This window comes from Myodes glareolus, chromosome 6 (genome assembly GCF_982192425.1).
Source record: "Myodes glareolus chromosome 6, mMyoGla1.1, whole genome shotgun sequence".
Classification (NCBI taxonomy): Eukaryota; Metazoa; Chordata; class Mammalia; order Rodentia; family Cricetidae; genus Myodes; species Myodes glareolus.
The window spans coordinates 15,496,503-15,511,520 of NC_142031.1; the positions used below are offsets into that span (position 1 = coordinate 15,496,503).

General features: G+C 48.8%; 2 protein-coding genes across 2 annotated transcripts; one reads left to right on the forward strand and one right to left on the reverse strand.

The window, feature by feature from the left end:
• Positions 1 to 581: 581 nt before the first annotated feature.
• LOC148121654 (aldo-keto reductase family 7 member A3-like) lies at positions 582 to 7,066 on the reverse strand. The gene is made up of 7 exons (XM_087906972.1): positions 6,768 to 7,066; positions 4,981 to 5,168; positions 4,697 to 4,801; positions 4,384 to 4,480; positions 4,042 to 4,141; positions 1,926 to 2,055; positions 582 to 1,006 (listed from the first exon to the last, which is right to left on the reverse strand). The coding sequence occupies exons 1-7, from the start codon at positions 6,967 to 6,969 to the stop codon at positions 839 to 841; spliced, it is 990 nt and encodes a 329-aa protein (XP_087763098.1). The 5' UTR covers positions 6,970 to 7,066; the 3' UTR covers positions 582 to 838.
• Positions 7,067 to 11,960: 4,894 nt separating this feature from the next.
• On the forward strand, positions 11,961 to 14,208 carry LOC148121655 (mRNA turnover protein 4 homolog). The gene is made up of 4 exons (XM_087907540.1): positions 11,961 to 12,100; positions 12,387 to 12,538; positions 13,119 to 13,195; positions 14,113 to 14,208. Exons 1-4 carry the CDS (start codon positions 11,961 to 11,963, stop codon positions 14,206 to 14,208), a joined length of 465 nt encoding a protein of 154 aa, XP_087763666.1.
• Positions 14,209 to 15,018: the final 810 nt, after the last annotated feature.

The following is a 15,018-nucleotide window of genomic DNA, read 5'->3' on the forward strand; positions in this document are numbered from 1 at the left end:
CTTCCCTGATCCAAAGGCCAAAGAATCTATCTACACCCTTCCCTACTACATCTTGTGTCTTTGCATCCAGGAAATACAAGATCTCTATGACTTTTACTAGTCAGCGTGTCGCTAAGTGATTGAAGGTTAAATTTATTAACAGTGTCATTAGTGATCAACTATCCAGCGACATTTGGGGATCTGATTGTGCCCAGGTCAAGGCCCTGCCTCGTGCTGTGTTGAACTGAGTCTGGGGAAACCTGGGTTGACCAGAAGACCTTTCAGCTTCTTATTGCCTGTACTCTGCATGAAGGATGGCGGTGGCTATTGCACAATCTGCAAGCTGGGTAAGCTGATGCTGTAGATGAACGAGGAGACTTCACCTGGGGCAGTGCTGCTGTCCACTGCTATGGGACTCCATGGCGGTGAGGAAGGCACACACCTGGTGCCAAAAGGAACTTGGGTGTTTTTCTGACCTGAGCTAACACCAATCCCTACTACTAGAGGGCAGGCCTCACAGGCTTCTGCCCTCTGAGGACCAGGTACACCCCTGCACACTTCCCCTGGACCCTCAGAAGGAAAGCAAGAAGAAAGCCACACAATTTCAAAGAATAAAGCCAGGCCTGCTGCAGCCTGTGCTACAGCCATGGCAGGTTTTATTCAACAGGAGGTAGTGGGGAGAGCTCAGGCAGCTCTCACACTGAAGACAACTGGGTGTAGATCAAGGCAATAGAAAGAAACAAAACAAAACCATCAGAGATCTGCATGAGGAGGGAAAGGGCAGCTGACTCAGCTCACAGCCCAGACTAGCCAGGCTAGAACACAGAGTGACAGCCAGTGACCTCTACAACTCCCCACGTCAGAGCCAGTGAAAGTAGTTGGGACAATCATGAGCAACCAGGTTCCAGGCTTGGTCAAAGGCCTCCACGACAGCCGGCTCCAGGGGCCCTTCTTCAATGTAGGCCAAGTTCTGCTCCAGTTGCTGCAGACTGGACATGCCCAGAATGACTGCATCCCCATGGGCGCCCTGCAAGGGACATACAGATTCCAGCACACATCTGCCATCCCCTCGACTCATCACCCGCCCCCTCCCGCCCATTGCTTGCTGAGCTTTGGAATCTGTTTTCACTTGAGTATTGCTTCTAGGAGAAATGACTACTGCCTCCAAACAGCCAAGATCTGCCAGGCTCCTCTGCCCTGCAGGACAGTTTGGGAAACACTTAATATTCAGGCCTGATGTTTACCAGGTACCAAAGTGACACCATTACCCCAGAATCCCCACACTGGAGAAGGGGGTTAAGGAGAGGAAGTGGGGACAGCAGGCAGAAAGAGATGTTCCCAGGGACACGGAATTGAGTTCTCTCCAGAGAGAGTGCTGGAAGGGATGTTAATAAACAATTTCTTTTTTAATGTACTATTCAGAGTCAAATCTATGCTTATTTCCTACACCATGGAGCTGTGGGACTTTAGTAGGTAAACCAGTTCTCATCTGTAGAAGCAATTTCTTCGTATGGAAATGGAGATCACTGGAGCCTGAGCGATGGCTTAACCCTTAGGAGCAGTTTCTGCTCTTGAAGACAACCTGGATTCGGTTTTCAGCACCCACTTGGTGCTAACTCATAACCACCTTTAACTCCAATTCCAGGGAATGTGCAACCTTCTTCTGGCTTCTGCTGGAACTATAAGCACAAGTGGCCACCAGGCAAAGCACTCATACAGACGAAATAAAAATAACTAGATCTTTAAGAAAAACAATCCAGATGACTAGACTTCACACAGTCATTGGAACACAGCGAGGTAAGCTAGCAGTACCACTGTCACCAGCCTGGGAGAAGCTGGGCCAGAGAAGACAGAGTCACAGTGGGATCTTAACCCCCACCCCCCAACTCCATTTCCCCCATCCAACTTCACAGCAGAGGCTGAAGAGCCAGGACCCGCTGGGCTACCTTGAGCTGTGAGTGATGGTACATCCAGCGCAGGGCGGCCGAGGTCATACTAGGGGTGCTTGTGCCATAGCTGGATTTCAGAGCCTTCTCGACCAGAGCAATGCCCTTGAAGTATTCCTCCTTCCAGTACCTGAATGGGTGGGGGAAGGGACATGGGGGTCAGTTTCTCAGGGTCACTAGAGGGTGACCTAGCCCCTGCATCCCTGAGGTGGCTTCTGTTCTCAGGCACAGCTCTGCCCCTTTAGCATCAGAACACAAAGCTCTCCAGGCCCATCGTAGGTCAGGGAGTGACACTGAGGACAAGAATCAAAAATTTTAGATGCTTGTCAAATGTTAATAATACAGCAGCCTACATGAGGACTCTCAGCTGCTACACCACCACACTTGTGAGCCCTGGGTCACACAGAAGCATGGCTAAAGTCCTGGGCACTAGTCTGGCTTCTGTGGTTGCCTCCCTTCCCTGCACTCACTTGTCTACTTCCTGAGGGAGGGAACACTCTCCCTGCAGCCTGTCTTAGCAACTTGGTCAGAAGAGAAGCTGATTGCACTGCATTCTGAAGGCCAGCAGGCCTTGATTCTCCAGAGGAGAACCCTGGGATCTCACAGTATATGAAAATGGCTTCAGAACCACTGATGAAGGCAATGGTTTGTACTCCAGGAGGGAGGATGACAGACTATTAGTGGTGCAGGCTGCAGGTAAGGATTCTTTGTGGTTCCATTTTGTCCTGAGATATTGAGCGTCAAATGCGAGGTGTCCTCACACCCAGCCTTGGCCTGATGCCAGAGAGCAGCACACTCCCAACAGGTCAGGCTTGAACCAAGCCGGGTACACAGTAAGGCTATCACAGAGGGATCACTCCTTTCACTTCTGATATTTTCCACAATCCTGCAGGAGCCTCCTGCAGGAAGCGTGACACACAGAGAATACAAACAGTAACTGTATCAGTCTGTGCTCACCAGTGAACCTTGTCAACATAGCAACTGAGGTGCTAGATGGGAAAGGATTGTAAGTGATCTAACAGTGGCTGGCCATGGGGACACACATCTAATCCCACATGTCAGGAGGCTGAGGCAGGAGCATCACAAGTTGTACACTATACTGGGTCAATCCAATGTCAAAAAAATGTCACTTGGAAAAATATTGAATCATTGAAATTTTTTCAATTTTTTTCCTATTTTTGTAGTGCTGGGAATCAAAGCCAGAGCTTTGAGCACTCACTCCATTCTCAGGCAATAGGTAGGTCTTGCACTTGTAATCTTTCTGCTTCAGTTTCCCCAGTCAGATACATTTTTACGTACTAGAAATTTGGAGAAGAGCATTGTGAAAGTCACTAGGAATCTTAGATCACTGCCAAGTAGTGGTGGCACAAACCCATAATCCCAGCACTAGGTGGCAAAGGCAGGCAAATCTCTAAGGTAAAGAGCAATCTGATCAAAAGGGTGAGTTTCAGAACAACCAGTGCTACACACACAAACACACACACACACACACACACACACACACACTAAAACCCTGTGTGTGGGAAACAAAAGCAAATGTCCTAGTTCTTTATGGGAAGGCAGGAGGATCAGGAGTACAAGGTCAGCCTCAGCTACAGAGCAAATTGGAGGCCAGCTGGGATACACAGGATTCTGAATAAAACAAATAAACAAACAAAGAAGTTAGAAGGAGTAGGAAGGAAGGAAAAGAAAGAAAGAAAGAAACAAAGAAACAAAGAAAGAAAGAAAGAGAAGAAGGGTGTCCAGAACAATGTTCACCTATGACCACTTGAGACAACGATGACAATTTTACGACCAAGATGTCACAGGACTAAGTCTCATTGGGTCAGCACCAAGCTCCAGGCTCCCCCAAGTCCATCTGGGTTGTCCTCTCAATATTAGCAGTGGAAGAGCTTTTCCCAAGAATCACACACAGGGTAACAATGTACAGACATCAGGGGATCCCTATGACAATGCAAGACTATTCCTCCAATGCCCAGGGCAGCTAACATCCAGAGTCTTAGGGCTGAAACCACTGTAGAGCTGGTCCATAAGAATGCAGCTTCAAGGATCCTCCCTCCAACCAAGGAAACCTATAGCACCTCTCTCCAGACACAGCCCCCTTATCATAGCTCACCGGTTCCTATAAATCTGAGCAAACCAATTCCCAAAGAAGCGGCTCTCAGGCTGATTTCTGTCCTTGTCCTGGTACTTATATCTGCCAGTCAGCAGGCCACCTGCAGGAAGACAGCAGTCAGAACCTGGTCCAGACTCTTCCCAGAGATAGCCATATCATTCCCTGCTAGGAACTGGAGACCAGGAGGAAGCCTGGAATGAGAAGATCCAGGAACCCCTTCTCAAAGCTCCAGACTTCAAGGTCTGAGATGAGCATCCACCAGGTCATCAATAGGAGAAACATAGGCCAGGCATGTCCACCCACCCACACATCCACATGGACGGTCCCCATGAGAGCCCATACCAGCCAAAGGGTTATAGGCATAGAATCTCAATCCAAAGTGTCTGAGACAGGGGAAGAGCTCCTTCTCCACCTGTCGGGTGATAGCATTGTACATGCCCTGCAGGGAGACATTTGGAGAGGGAGGACATGTCAAGAGACACCAAATGTATCTTCCTAAGTCCCTCAGTCTAGTCCTGAACAATCCCAGACCTTGACATTCAGGGCATTCACACAGTGCTGTTGGCAGGTCTCATGGTCATGCCAAAGATCAAGAATCAATGGAGCCTTGGACCCCAAAGTCTTGATGGTCCCCAAAACACCAGATTCCTCTCACCTGGTACACAGTTGGCATGATCCAGCCATTTTTCTTGCAGAGGGTACAGATCTCAGCCACTTCCCAGGAGATATAGTTGGACAGGCCAAGCTCCACAAACTTGCCCTGCAGGGGAGAGACTCCATCAGAGTCCAGCTCAGTCCAGGAGACCAGGAAGGGGAGACTGACTGGGAGGGGAGCCTGGAGGGAGGTCTGTGCCCGCCCTGCTGTATGTGGTCAGCACTCACTCCCCTGGCAGGATCAAGGTCAGAGGGCATCTCCCCAAGCTCAGGGGACACACTCACCTCCTGATGCAGCTGGTGGCAGACCTGCAGCGTCTCCTCTATGGGGGTGTTGTCGTCTGGCATGTGTAAGTAGAAGAGGTCCACCCGGGGACACTGCAGCCGCTTCAGCGACGTCTCCAGCTGGGACCGGACAACATCAGGCTTCAATGTCTTCCCAGACGTTCCAATAGCCTTGGTTGCAATTTTCACTTTCACGGTGGGGGGGAAATGCAAGTTCAAGTCACATTATCAAACATAGTATCTAGGGGGCTGGAGAAATGGCTCAGAGGTTAAGAGCATTGCCTACTCTTCCAAAGGTCCTGAGTTCAATTCCCAGCAACCACATGGTGGCTCACAACCATCTGTAATGAGGTCTGGTGCCCTCTTCTGGCCAGCAGGCATATACACAGACAGAATATTGTACACATAATAAATAAATTTAAAAAAAAGCAAACATAGTATCTACTGTAACAGTTGAGGAACAGCACTGGGCTGGATATGGTGGTGCCTGACTCTGTTCCTAAATCTTCAGGGTTGGAAGAGGGATTCAGGAACTCAAGGTCGGCCTTGTCTTCACAGTACAAATCTAGTTCTATAACAAACACTATATCCAAAAAACAAGAGAGGACAAAGAACGGATGGAGGGAGAATGAAGGAAGGGAGAGAGAGAGAATTAGGAAATATACAGACAGAGACAGGCAGAGATATAATTGGGTTCAAATTGTAGCTCTGCCATCAGTTAGTAGCTGTGGCCTTGACTTAATTGAGTCCTCCTCAATGCTGCTAGTGGCCAATGACAATGAGAGTGATAATGTCTTACGGAGAAGCCCTGAGGGTTCACAGACATAACTAACAATGAACATGAAGATTGGTTGGTATGCTCGCTGTGACAATTACCTACTGGACACCTATATGAGCCAAATCTGGCACTGGGACTGTGGATGCAGAGGACCTGCCTTCATGGCCTTGCAGAGCACAGGCCACTGTTGAGTAGTGAGGCAGGAGAGAACTTGAGGTTCCACAGGGGAGAGCAGGGAGGCAGAGGCTAGCCTGGGGTCGCAGGTGTTCCAGAGAGTCTCATCTGAGTGTCTAGGGCAAGTGAGAAGCTAGCAGATCCTATCACAAAACACAACTCCTCCTTTTGCTTGGAGGTAGGCAGGAGGTCTCGAAACAGCAAGGCACTGCTTCTGGATCCCACTGTGAATTCCAGAGTAGAACTCCGTAGGGCAGTGGTCAGAGTTGCATACAGCATAGCAGCAGGCCAGAGAAATGCAGTGCTGCCTGTTAGAGGCTGAGGCAGGGGACTAGCTGAGTAGAGAACTCAAGACAGCTGCATTGCTCTAGGGTCCTGTTCTCTCTGTAGGGCTGTACTTGATCCTATGACCACCACCCTAATGGAGCCAGAGGTCTTGTTAATCAAAGGCTCATCATCTACACGATCCAGGGCCATTCATTACCAAAGAAAAAAGTGGTGTTAATCTCGGGTGGTGGTGCTGAGCAGGAGTCCTGGAGATCAGGTGCTCCTGGGGCACCTACTGGCAGCAGGCCAGAGTCCAAACACGGGCTAGCCACATGGGTCCGGGCTGGACCAGAGCTAGGCACACAATGTGAGGAGGCTCCTCAGCTACTCTTGCATAACAAAGTGTGGAAGGAGACTGACAAATTGAAAGCTAGGCATGCGTGAAGAGATTTCATGCCTGAAGAGGTGCAGTTCTCAGACCTCTTGCGTGGCCAAGGGGAGACCAGGGCTCCAGGAGCCGGACAAAGCTGTGCTGGGGCAGGGGATGACCGATTTGACTGTTTGTTACCTTTGCAGCCACTGCGGCCCAGCCCGAGCCCCAGGCCGCCCAGGATTGTCTCTGACTGGCCTTCTGCATACACGAAGGCAGTGTCGATCTCGGTGTGGCCGCGCTTCAGGAAAGCTTGCACCGCCGCTGCGCTGGAGGTCGGATCCATGCGGCGCCCCATCTCCAAGGCGCCCAGCACAGTGGCAGGCTGAGCGGATGACATGATGGCTCTGCTAGAGGTGGAGGAAGGTGAAGGATAAGAGAGGAAGGAGGATTCAGGAGGCTGCAGCTCTAGTGCAAAGGCGCCTGTTAGTGGCCCTGCCCATGGGGCGGAGCAAGCAGAGGAGGGGCGGATTTTGGAGTCTTCCTCAAAGCTCTGTATCTGCCCTCAAATCTTGAACCTACTGGCACACCCTGGAAGAAAGTAGGCTGGCACCCTTCTCTGTTTGTTCTCTCTGTTCACTCCTGACCACCCTGGGTCGCTGTTCCCTTTTAGGTGTTTAGGGGGTGAGTGACCTCATGCCCAAAATCCCAGCACTCTACGGGCTGAGACAGGAAGATTGACAGAAGTTTTAGTTTTGTTTTCTTTCTTTTTTAAAAAAAATATTGAATTTTGTACAATAAATCTAGGTGTGTGACCTGGACTTGTCCCAGCACACTTGGGAACGGAGATAGAGACAGAAAGATTAAGAACTCAAAGTCCACCTTTCCTACCAAAGGCCTTGTCTTACAAACTAAAACAAATAGCTTCATGAATTAATTGAGGTTGAGGACATAAGTCAGTTACTAACATGTATTGCTCGTGTAGGTTCTACAAAGGTTGGGGAGCAAAGATAAGGACTGGAAATGGTACTTCCAACCAATCTGTAAGCTGTTTATCAAAGGTTGGTCACAATGACTCAGCAACTTCTTCTGTCTTTTTTTTTAATTCAAAATATGAAAGGATATATTCACACAAAAGCCTATATTCAAATGTTTCTCTTTTGTTCTTTATCCATGCATGCACTGAAAGACCCCCCAGGGATGTCTTCCTTACGAGAGAGGCCCCGAACCCACGAATCAGAGGAAACCACACTTACGGATGCAAACAGCAAGAGGTTTATTCGAATACACAGGTACCTGGGGCGACAAGGTCTCTCGAAAGACTTGCGCGCCGTCAGGCTGGGGTGAGGGGTTTTTATAGGAGAGCAAAAGTGCGGGAACAGAAACGAGATGCTTGGTTATGGGGATTCATTCCATTGGTCAATTCAAATAAGGCCGAGAGTGCGAACTGAGTGGCAAATTCTTGACCTTTTACCTGAATACCAAGGAGGGGGTTGTCCAGGGGCTTCCTGTTTTCCTTATCTCTTCCTGCCTTCCTAGCTGAAGACCCATCTGAATACCAAGGAGGGGGTTGTCCAGGGGCTTCCTGTTTTCCCTATCTCTTCTTGCCTTCCTAGCTGGAGACCCACCTGGATACCAAGGAGGGGGGTTGTCCAGGGTGGTATTTTTTTCCTTTTCAGCACATATACATACACACATGTACATATATATTTGAAAGAGTCTTATTTATCTCCTGTGGCTTCAACTTCTATAGTTGAGGATGACTTTCAACTTTTTGTTCTTTTGCCCACACCTACTAAGTGCTGGGATGGTAGATGACAATCTCACCAGGATTTTGTGACCATGGAGCCCTCTACCAACTGAGCCATATCTCTACCATCAAGGAGACTTTAGAGTTGTTCACTTGGAAGTGGCAGAACAATACAAAAACAACCTGATGTCCCCTGGGTAGAGTGGGCAAAGGACTAAGCTGTGAACCCATGGTAGCAGAGGAGTCTCAGCAGGTAGAAGAAGCCTCGGGGCCACACAAGTGATTCTGTGTGTGACCTTGCCGCACAGACACAACTCCAGAGGGACAGGAAACAAAGGGATAGAAAGGAGGCTACGCAGTAAAAACACTGGCTGCTCTTCCAGAGGACCCAGGTATGATGTCCAGGACCACATGGCTGCTCACAACCTTCTGTAACTGCACTTCCAGAGGGCTCAGTGCCCTCTCTGGCCTCCTTCTCTAATGCAGGTCCCAGACCTTGGCAGAACTGACTCCATGATGGAAATACCATTCAGGTTATGAAACTCATCATGGAGACAACATCACTTTCCAAAATGAAGCAAAGACCTAATCCCTCAGATCCATATTTCTGGGGACATCACTAACTGTACCCACCTTTTGTTTTGACTTCTGCAGTTCTGTTTCTGGCGAACACTGAAGAATGTCAACCCAGAATATGGTTTTTGTGCTTAAAAGCTCACCCTGAGAAAGGCTGAGGGCTACTCCGGGATCCCAAATGTCTGGTGGTCTCTGGCTGGCTAATAGAGACTTTCTGTTGGCTTAAACCCATGTGTGAGGCGTCCTCTCTGATGGGTACCCCACAACACTCCAGCACCAGGACACATACCATTGGCTTCCAGGGTCCTCAGAGAGAGGAGGTCATGGAGAGCTGCGCTGGGGATGGGACTGTGTTGATTGTGGGGTGACTCAAGACTGTGTGTACAAACCTTCAGAGCTGTACACTACAGTCGGTGACCCTGCCGAGTGTGATGGCTCATGTTTGAGAAGATGACTGACTGCCTTAGGCTAGCCTGGACTATCTAGTGAGTTCTAGTCCTTCCTGGGCTACAGTATGAGACCAGTCCTTCAAATCAGAGAAGAAGAAAAAAAAGATCATTAGAAGGCAGCCACAGCTGGGCTGTGTTGGCGCATGCCTTTAATCCCCAGTACTCGGGAGGCAGAGGCAGGTGGGATCTCTGTGTGTTTGAAGACAGCCTGGTCTACAAAGTGAGTTCTAGGGCAGTCAGGGATGTTTCACAGAGAAACCCTTTTTCAAAAAACAAAACAACAACAACAAAAAAGAACCAACAGCCACAGTATGGGGACCCTGCACTCTATAGGCCAAGGCAGGATTAAACTTCAGAATTTCAATGCCTGCCTGGGCAATTGGGTACCAGGCCAACCAGCGTTACATAGCAAGACTCTGTTTCAAATATCCAAAGAGGGGTCAGGAGTGCAGCTCAGTTGGCAAAGCACTTACTTGTCTATCACACAAAAGCCTGGGCTTCCGCACACCACAGGAGCTGAGTGTGGAGGGCCACACCCGTCACCCACCATTTGGCATGTAGAAACAGGAGACTCAAGAATTACATGAGACCCTGTCTCAAGTCAACAACAACAACAACAACAAAAATACCCAAGTCAATAAAAATCGGGGTTCAGGGACTATAGCTCAAGCACCGATTTCCTAAATTTTTCCCATTGGCCACTGCTTCTGATTAGAGAAATATTTATGAGACTCCAGTCACATAATCACATCAGTATATAGAAATAGGCGTACACATGCCGATAAGCCCTAGAGAAGGTTACGGAAGCTGGGGATGTTGAGTCATGCTCGTCACCCCAGTACTTCCCACAGAGTCAGGATTGGGAGCTCAAGGTCATCATCTGGGCCCCACCAGAACCAGTCTCAAAAAATTAAAAAATGTAAAACAGAATCTTTGAAAATAATTCTTTGGTAACAAGCAATTTTGCCATTCATTAAAGACTATGCTAATGAATTAGATTATTGCCAGGCAGTGGTGGGCAGATCTCTGTGAGTTTGAGGCCATACTGGTCTACAAGAGCTAGGTCCAGGACAGGCTCCAAAGTTACAGAGAAATCCTGTCTTGAAAAACCTAAAAAAATAAAAAAAGGAGTGAGATAGATTATCTCTTTAATTTTTACAAAAAGAATAAAATTTTGGTTGACTATTGGTACTCTCCTTTCTTTCTTCATGGGGTTTCTCTGTGTACACTAGACTGACTTGAAACTAAAAGATCTGCCTGCCTCTGCCTCCGAGGTGCCTGAAATAAAGGAGCGCACAACCACCACCCGGAAAAATTCTGTCTTTTACAAAAGGTGGAATGGTACATTATCGGGGACCTCCGAGTGTCAGCCTCAGTGTCTCTTCAGGGTTCAGAAGAAGACTCACAGCAAGCGCAGGATTAGGTCTGAGGGTGAAAAGATCTCTCCCCTATGTACTTTCCTGCATCCGTTTCTCTATTCTTCTCCTGTTGTTCTCCTCCTGTTCTGTAAAGTTTCCAGTTTATACAAACACAAAACAAAGGCAATTCTCTGAGCTTGGACGTCCCTTTATCTTTGAAGGTCCCGAATGTGATCTATATGAAAGACTCCTTTCCTGACCGCGTGTCCTGCCAAATGGAAGAGAGCTGCAGGGAGGTGGCTCTGATGTATCTCGGGAAACGGAGCAGAGATTAGACTGTGGGAACCAAGGTTATTGACTGCGTGACTAAACTTCCCACTGGAGGTCCTGCAGAGTTGGGAGTGATGACCCAATAGACCAGTACATGAAAAAGAATTGGGTCCAATGATGCATACTCTGCTGAATCTTGCACCAATGGAGAGTTCTTATGACTTCACAAGAGATCCCCTGTGAGAATCAGTCAGTATGCAAAAGATGGTAGGCCCAGTGCCTTGCAAACTGGGTTTGCCTTCATCAGAAAGCATTCATTCTGGTGAGTCAGCCTTCTGCTCTACCAGCTGAGATCTCACTACATGGTTCCTGTAGACCGCAGCAGTACATGTTATTCCATAGTGGAGCCTAGCCATTGGTAGCCTCTGCACCATGCCCTATCGCAGGAAATGGTCCTGCCTCAGCCAGGAGGTTAGGGTTACCATCGAGAACACTCCCTCAGCAGGACTGAGTCCTGCTGCCACACTGTAGTAAATCAAGCAGTCAGCCGAAGGGACTAAGGGCCCCTGGTTTATGCAAGGAGATGTATTTAGGGATCTCTGGGTCCAGGAGAGCTAAGATCAGTTTAAATTGTCTTCTTAATCTGCAGGCCCATGGGGCTGTTCTCATTATACCCTTCCACCTTGCCTACTAGGAGTTCTACCAATCAGAAAAGGTGTTAGGCCAGGCAGTGGTGGTGCACACCTTTAATCCCAACACTTGGGAGGCAGAGACAGGTGGATCTCTGTGAGTTTGACTGAGTTCCAGGACAGGTTCCAAAGATACAGGGAAACCATGTCTCAAAAAAACAGAAAAAAAAAAGAAAGAAAAGAAAGTAAAGAAAAGGTATCTGATGATAACCAGGCATCCCCAGTGGATAAGGCCCTTGTTCCTATTGTGCCCTCCTGCCCTGCATACTAGGGGTTGTGCCGATCAGAAAAGGTTTCTGATGATAACCGGGCGCCCCCCGTGGCTAGGGTCCCTTAGTGAAGGAGCAGGGTTGCTCACTGTCATTTTTCAGGTCAGCAAGAGGTTGAGAGGTGAAGTTGGGCTCCTCTTTACCAACCGCACAAAGGAGGAGGTGAACGGGTGAGTGTTTCTGAGGAGTTGGGGGGGAAGCTGAAGGTCGGGAAAGCTGAAAGGGTGGTCTGGTGGTGACATCGAACTGGGGCTGGGTCCTGGAAGCCTCTTACTAGAACCAGATTCTGTGACCTGGGTCCTCCCATTCTCTCTGGTGTGGTCGCTCTCTGCTGGGTGCTGGTCCACAGCCAAGATGGACAAGGATAGGAGACCCCGCATTGTGTGCACTCAAATCAGGGCCAGACTTCAGCTAAGTGTTGTGACAACCGGGACCCATCACCGTTCTCTGCCTTAGGTGGTTCACAAAGTATACAGAAATGGATTTTGCTAGAGCTGGGAACAAAGCATCTTTAACCGTGAACCTGGATCCAGGGCCCCTGAAGCAGTTCCCTCATTCCATGGAGCCACAGCTGAGGCAGCTGGGCCTGCCCACTGCCCTCAAGAAAGGTAGGTGGCTGGAAAGGTGGCTCAGGGTTAAGAGTAGTGGCTGCTTTTATATAGGACATGGGTTTGATTCCCAGCACCCTCATCTGACCTCCACAGGCAGCAGTTATTCACATGGTGCCACTGTCATGCATGTAGGCAAAACACATAGAATAATTTTTAGAAAATGTAGAAAGGAAGGAGCCTTTAATCCCAGTACTGAGAAAGCAGAGGCAAGTCTCTGAGTTTGAAGATAGCCTGGTCTACATAGTGAGTTCCAGAACAGCCAAGGCTAAAAACAGAGAAACCCTATCTAGAAAGAAGGAGGAGGAAGAAGAAAGGAAGAATGTAGGAAAGTCCAGAACAGAAAGCAGCTCAGGACCACCTTCCCCAGGCTCTCCCCTCTGACCAGCCACTTCTCCAGTTTCTTCTGAGAAGGCAGGACTGTGCATTCATCACCTGCAGGACATGGAAGAGGCGGCCACTGACCCTGTGGGTGCTGAGCTGCAGGGAAGAGTCTGAGGCCAAATGCTTCCTGGCACAGAGCGCTAGCAGCAGGGGCCTTGTGAGCTCCTGTTGGGAGTAACTTGCTGTCCTCTCACAGCTGTGGTGACCCTGCTATCTGACTATGAAGTGTGCAAGGAGGGCGATGTGCTGACTCCAGAGCAGGCCCGGGTCTTGGTGAGTCCGGATCTGCAACTTGGGGGAAGGGCCGTCGTCGTTATTAACCTTCTGCTGGGACATGGCTCACAGGGAAAAGCCGTTATCTTTAACCTTCTGCTGGGACGTGGCTCACAGATGTTACTTCTCACTCTGCTTCCTCCTCCTGTTACAAAAGCTTTTTGGGTATGAGATGGCTGAATTCAAGGTGACCATCAAATCCACATGGGCTGCTGATTCGGGGAGATTCCAGCAGATGGACGGTGACCGGCCCATGTGTTATGGGATAACTGTGCACTGTGTGAAAGTGGTTTGCTGTGATTGGTGTAATAAAAATCTGAATGATAATAGCTACGCAGGAGAGATAGGTGGGACTTCTGGGCAGAGAGAAAGGAAGAGAAGGAAGAATGCAGGCACGCGGGAGATGCCAGGAGACAGGGAGAGGAAACAGGAGTTGTAAGATGGGAGGCACGTGACACCATGTGATAGAATGGAGGTTAATATTAATGGGCAAATTTAAATTATAAGAGCTAGTTAGAAACAAGCCTAAGCTATAGGCCAAGCTTTCATGATTAATAAGAAGTCTCTGTGTAGTTATTTGAGAGCTCTCTGTAGGCGAATAGTCTCAGGCCGTAAACGTTCCGCAAGAGGAAGCTGCAGTTGCTCAGCTTTGTTCACACTCACACTCACTCACAAGGAAAGCTTGGCCATCCCACCTGAACCTGGTCCATATGTGCAAGGGACCGCTTTGCCAGTTTCTCATAGACCTTGACAAGCCAAGCCCGTGTCAAGGTGCCATTTAGTTGGGACATCACTCCCTCAGGGACTCCTCTCTTCCCTGCATGAGGGAGATGCAAGCACTGTGGCTCCTCAGAACCAATGAAGGGATTGCAGAAGTCAGCGGAAGCCCTTCATCTCGTGCTTGCCCATTCACTCAGTTGATTGACTTTTGGGCTATGAACACCGCTGCCAAGAACCCCGAGGAGAAAGGTTTTGGGGATAGCCTGCCTTTCAGGTCTGTAGCTAAAGGATAGAACTGCTGGGTCATTATGGAGGGTGTCTGTATCATTCACTCATTCATTCATTCATCCATCCATTCAGGAGATAGTATCTCACTCTAGCACAGGCTGGACTAGAACTTACAGCAATTCTCCTGCTTCAGCCTTCTACATGGTGCTGAAATTACAGGAATGCACCACCATGCTCAGCTCTGCATTAATTTTCCCTTTAGAGAAACTAATGCTCCTCCTCCTCCTCTTATTTCTCCTCCTCCTCCACCTTCTTCTGAGATTCTCTGTGTAACAGCCCTAGCTGTCCTAGAACTCACTCTGTAGACCACGCTGGCCTCGAACTCACAGAAATTCCCTTGTCTCTGCCTCCCGAGTGCTGGGACTAAAGGCGTGCACTACAGGTCTGGGTTTATTTTGAGGTATGAGCCCCATCTTGGTTAATCAGAGCTGTCAACTTAATGAGACCCAGAATTAGCTGGTAGAGCAGTCTCTGGGCAAACTTCTGAGGGTGCAGAAGAAGGGATCTCTGTGAGTTCAGGCCAGCCTAGTCTACAGAGTGAGTTCCAGGACAGCCAAGACTAATACACAAAGAAACACTATCTTTAAAAAAAAAAAAAAAAAAAAAGGAGAAGAGTTCCATAAGGTAATGGTTTCTGGTTCACTTTCTGTCCGTTGGAGACAAGAGTCCCTGGCTGACCTAGAACTCACTATGTAGATCAGTCTTGACCTCACACTGGGGGCATGCCTCCCTGCAGAGTCTCCTGAGTCCTGGAACTAACAGGTGTGCACACCAATGCCAACCTCCTTCTGTGATACGTGTAGAAGAGTGAGGGG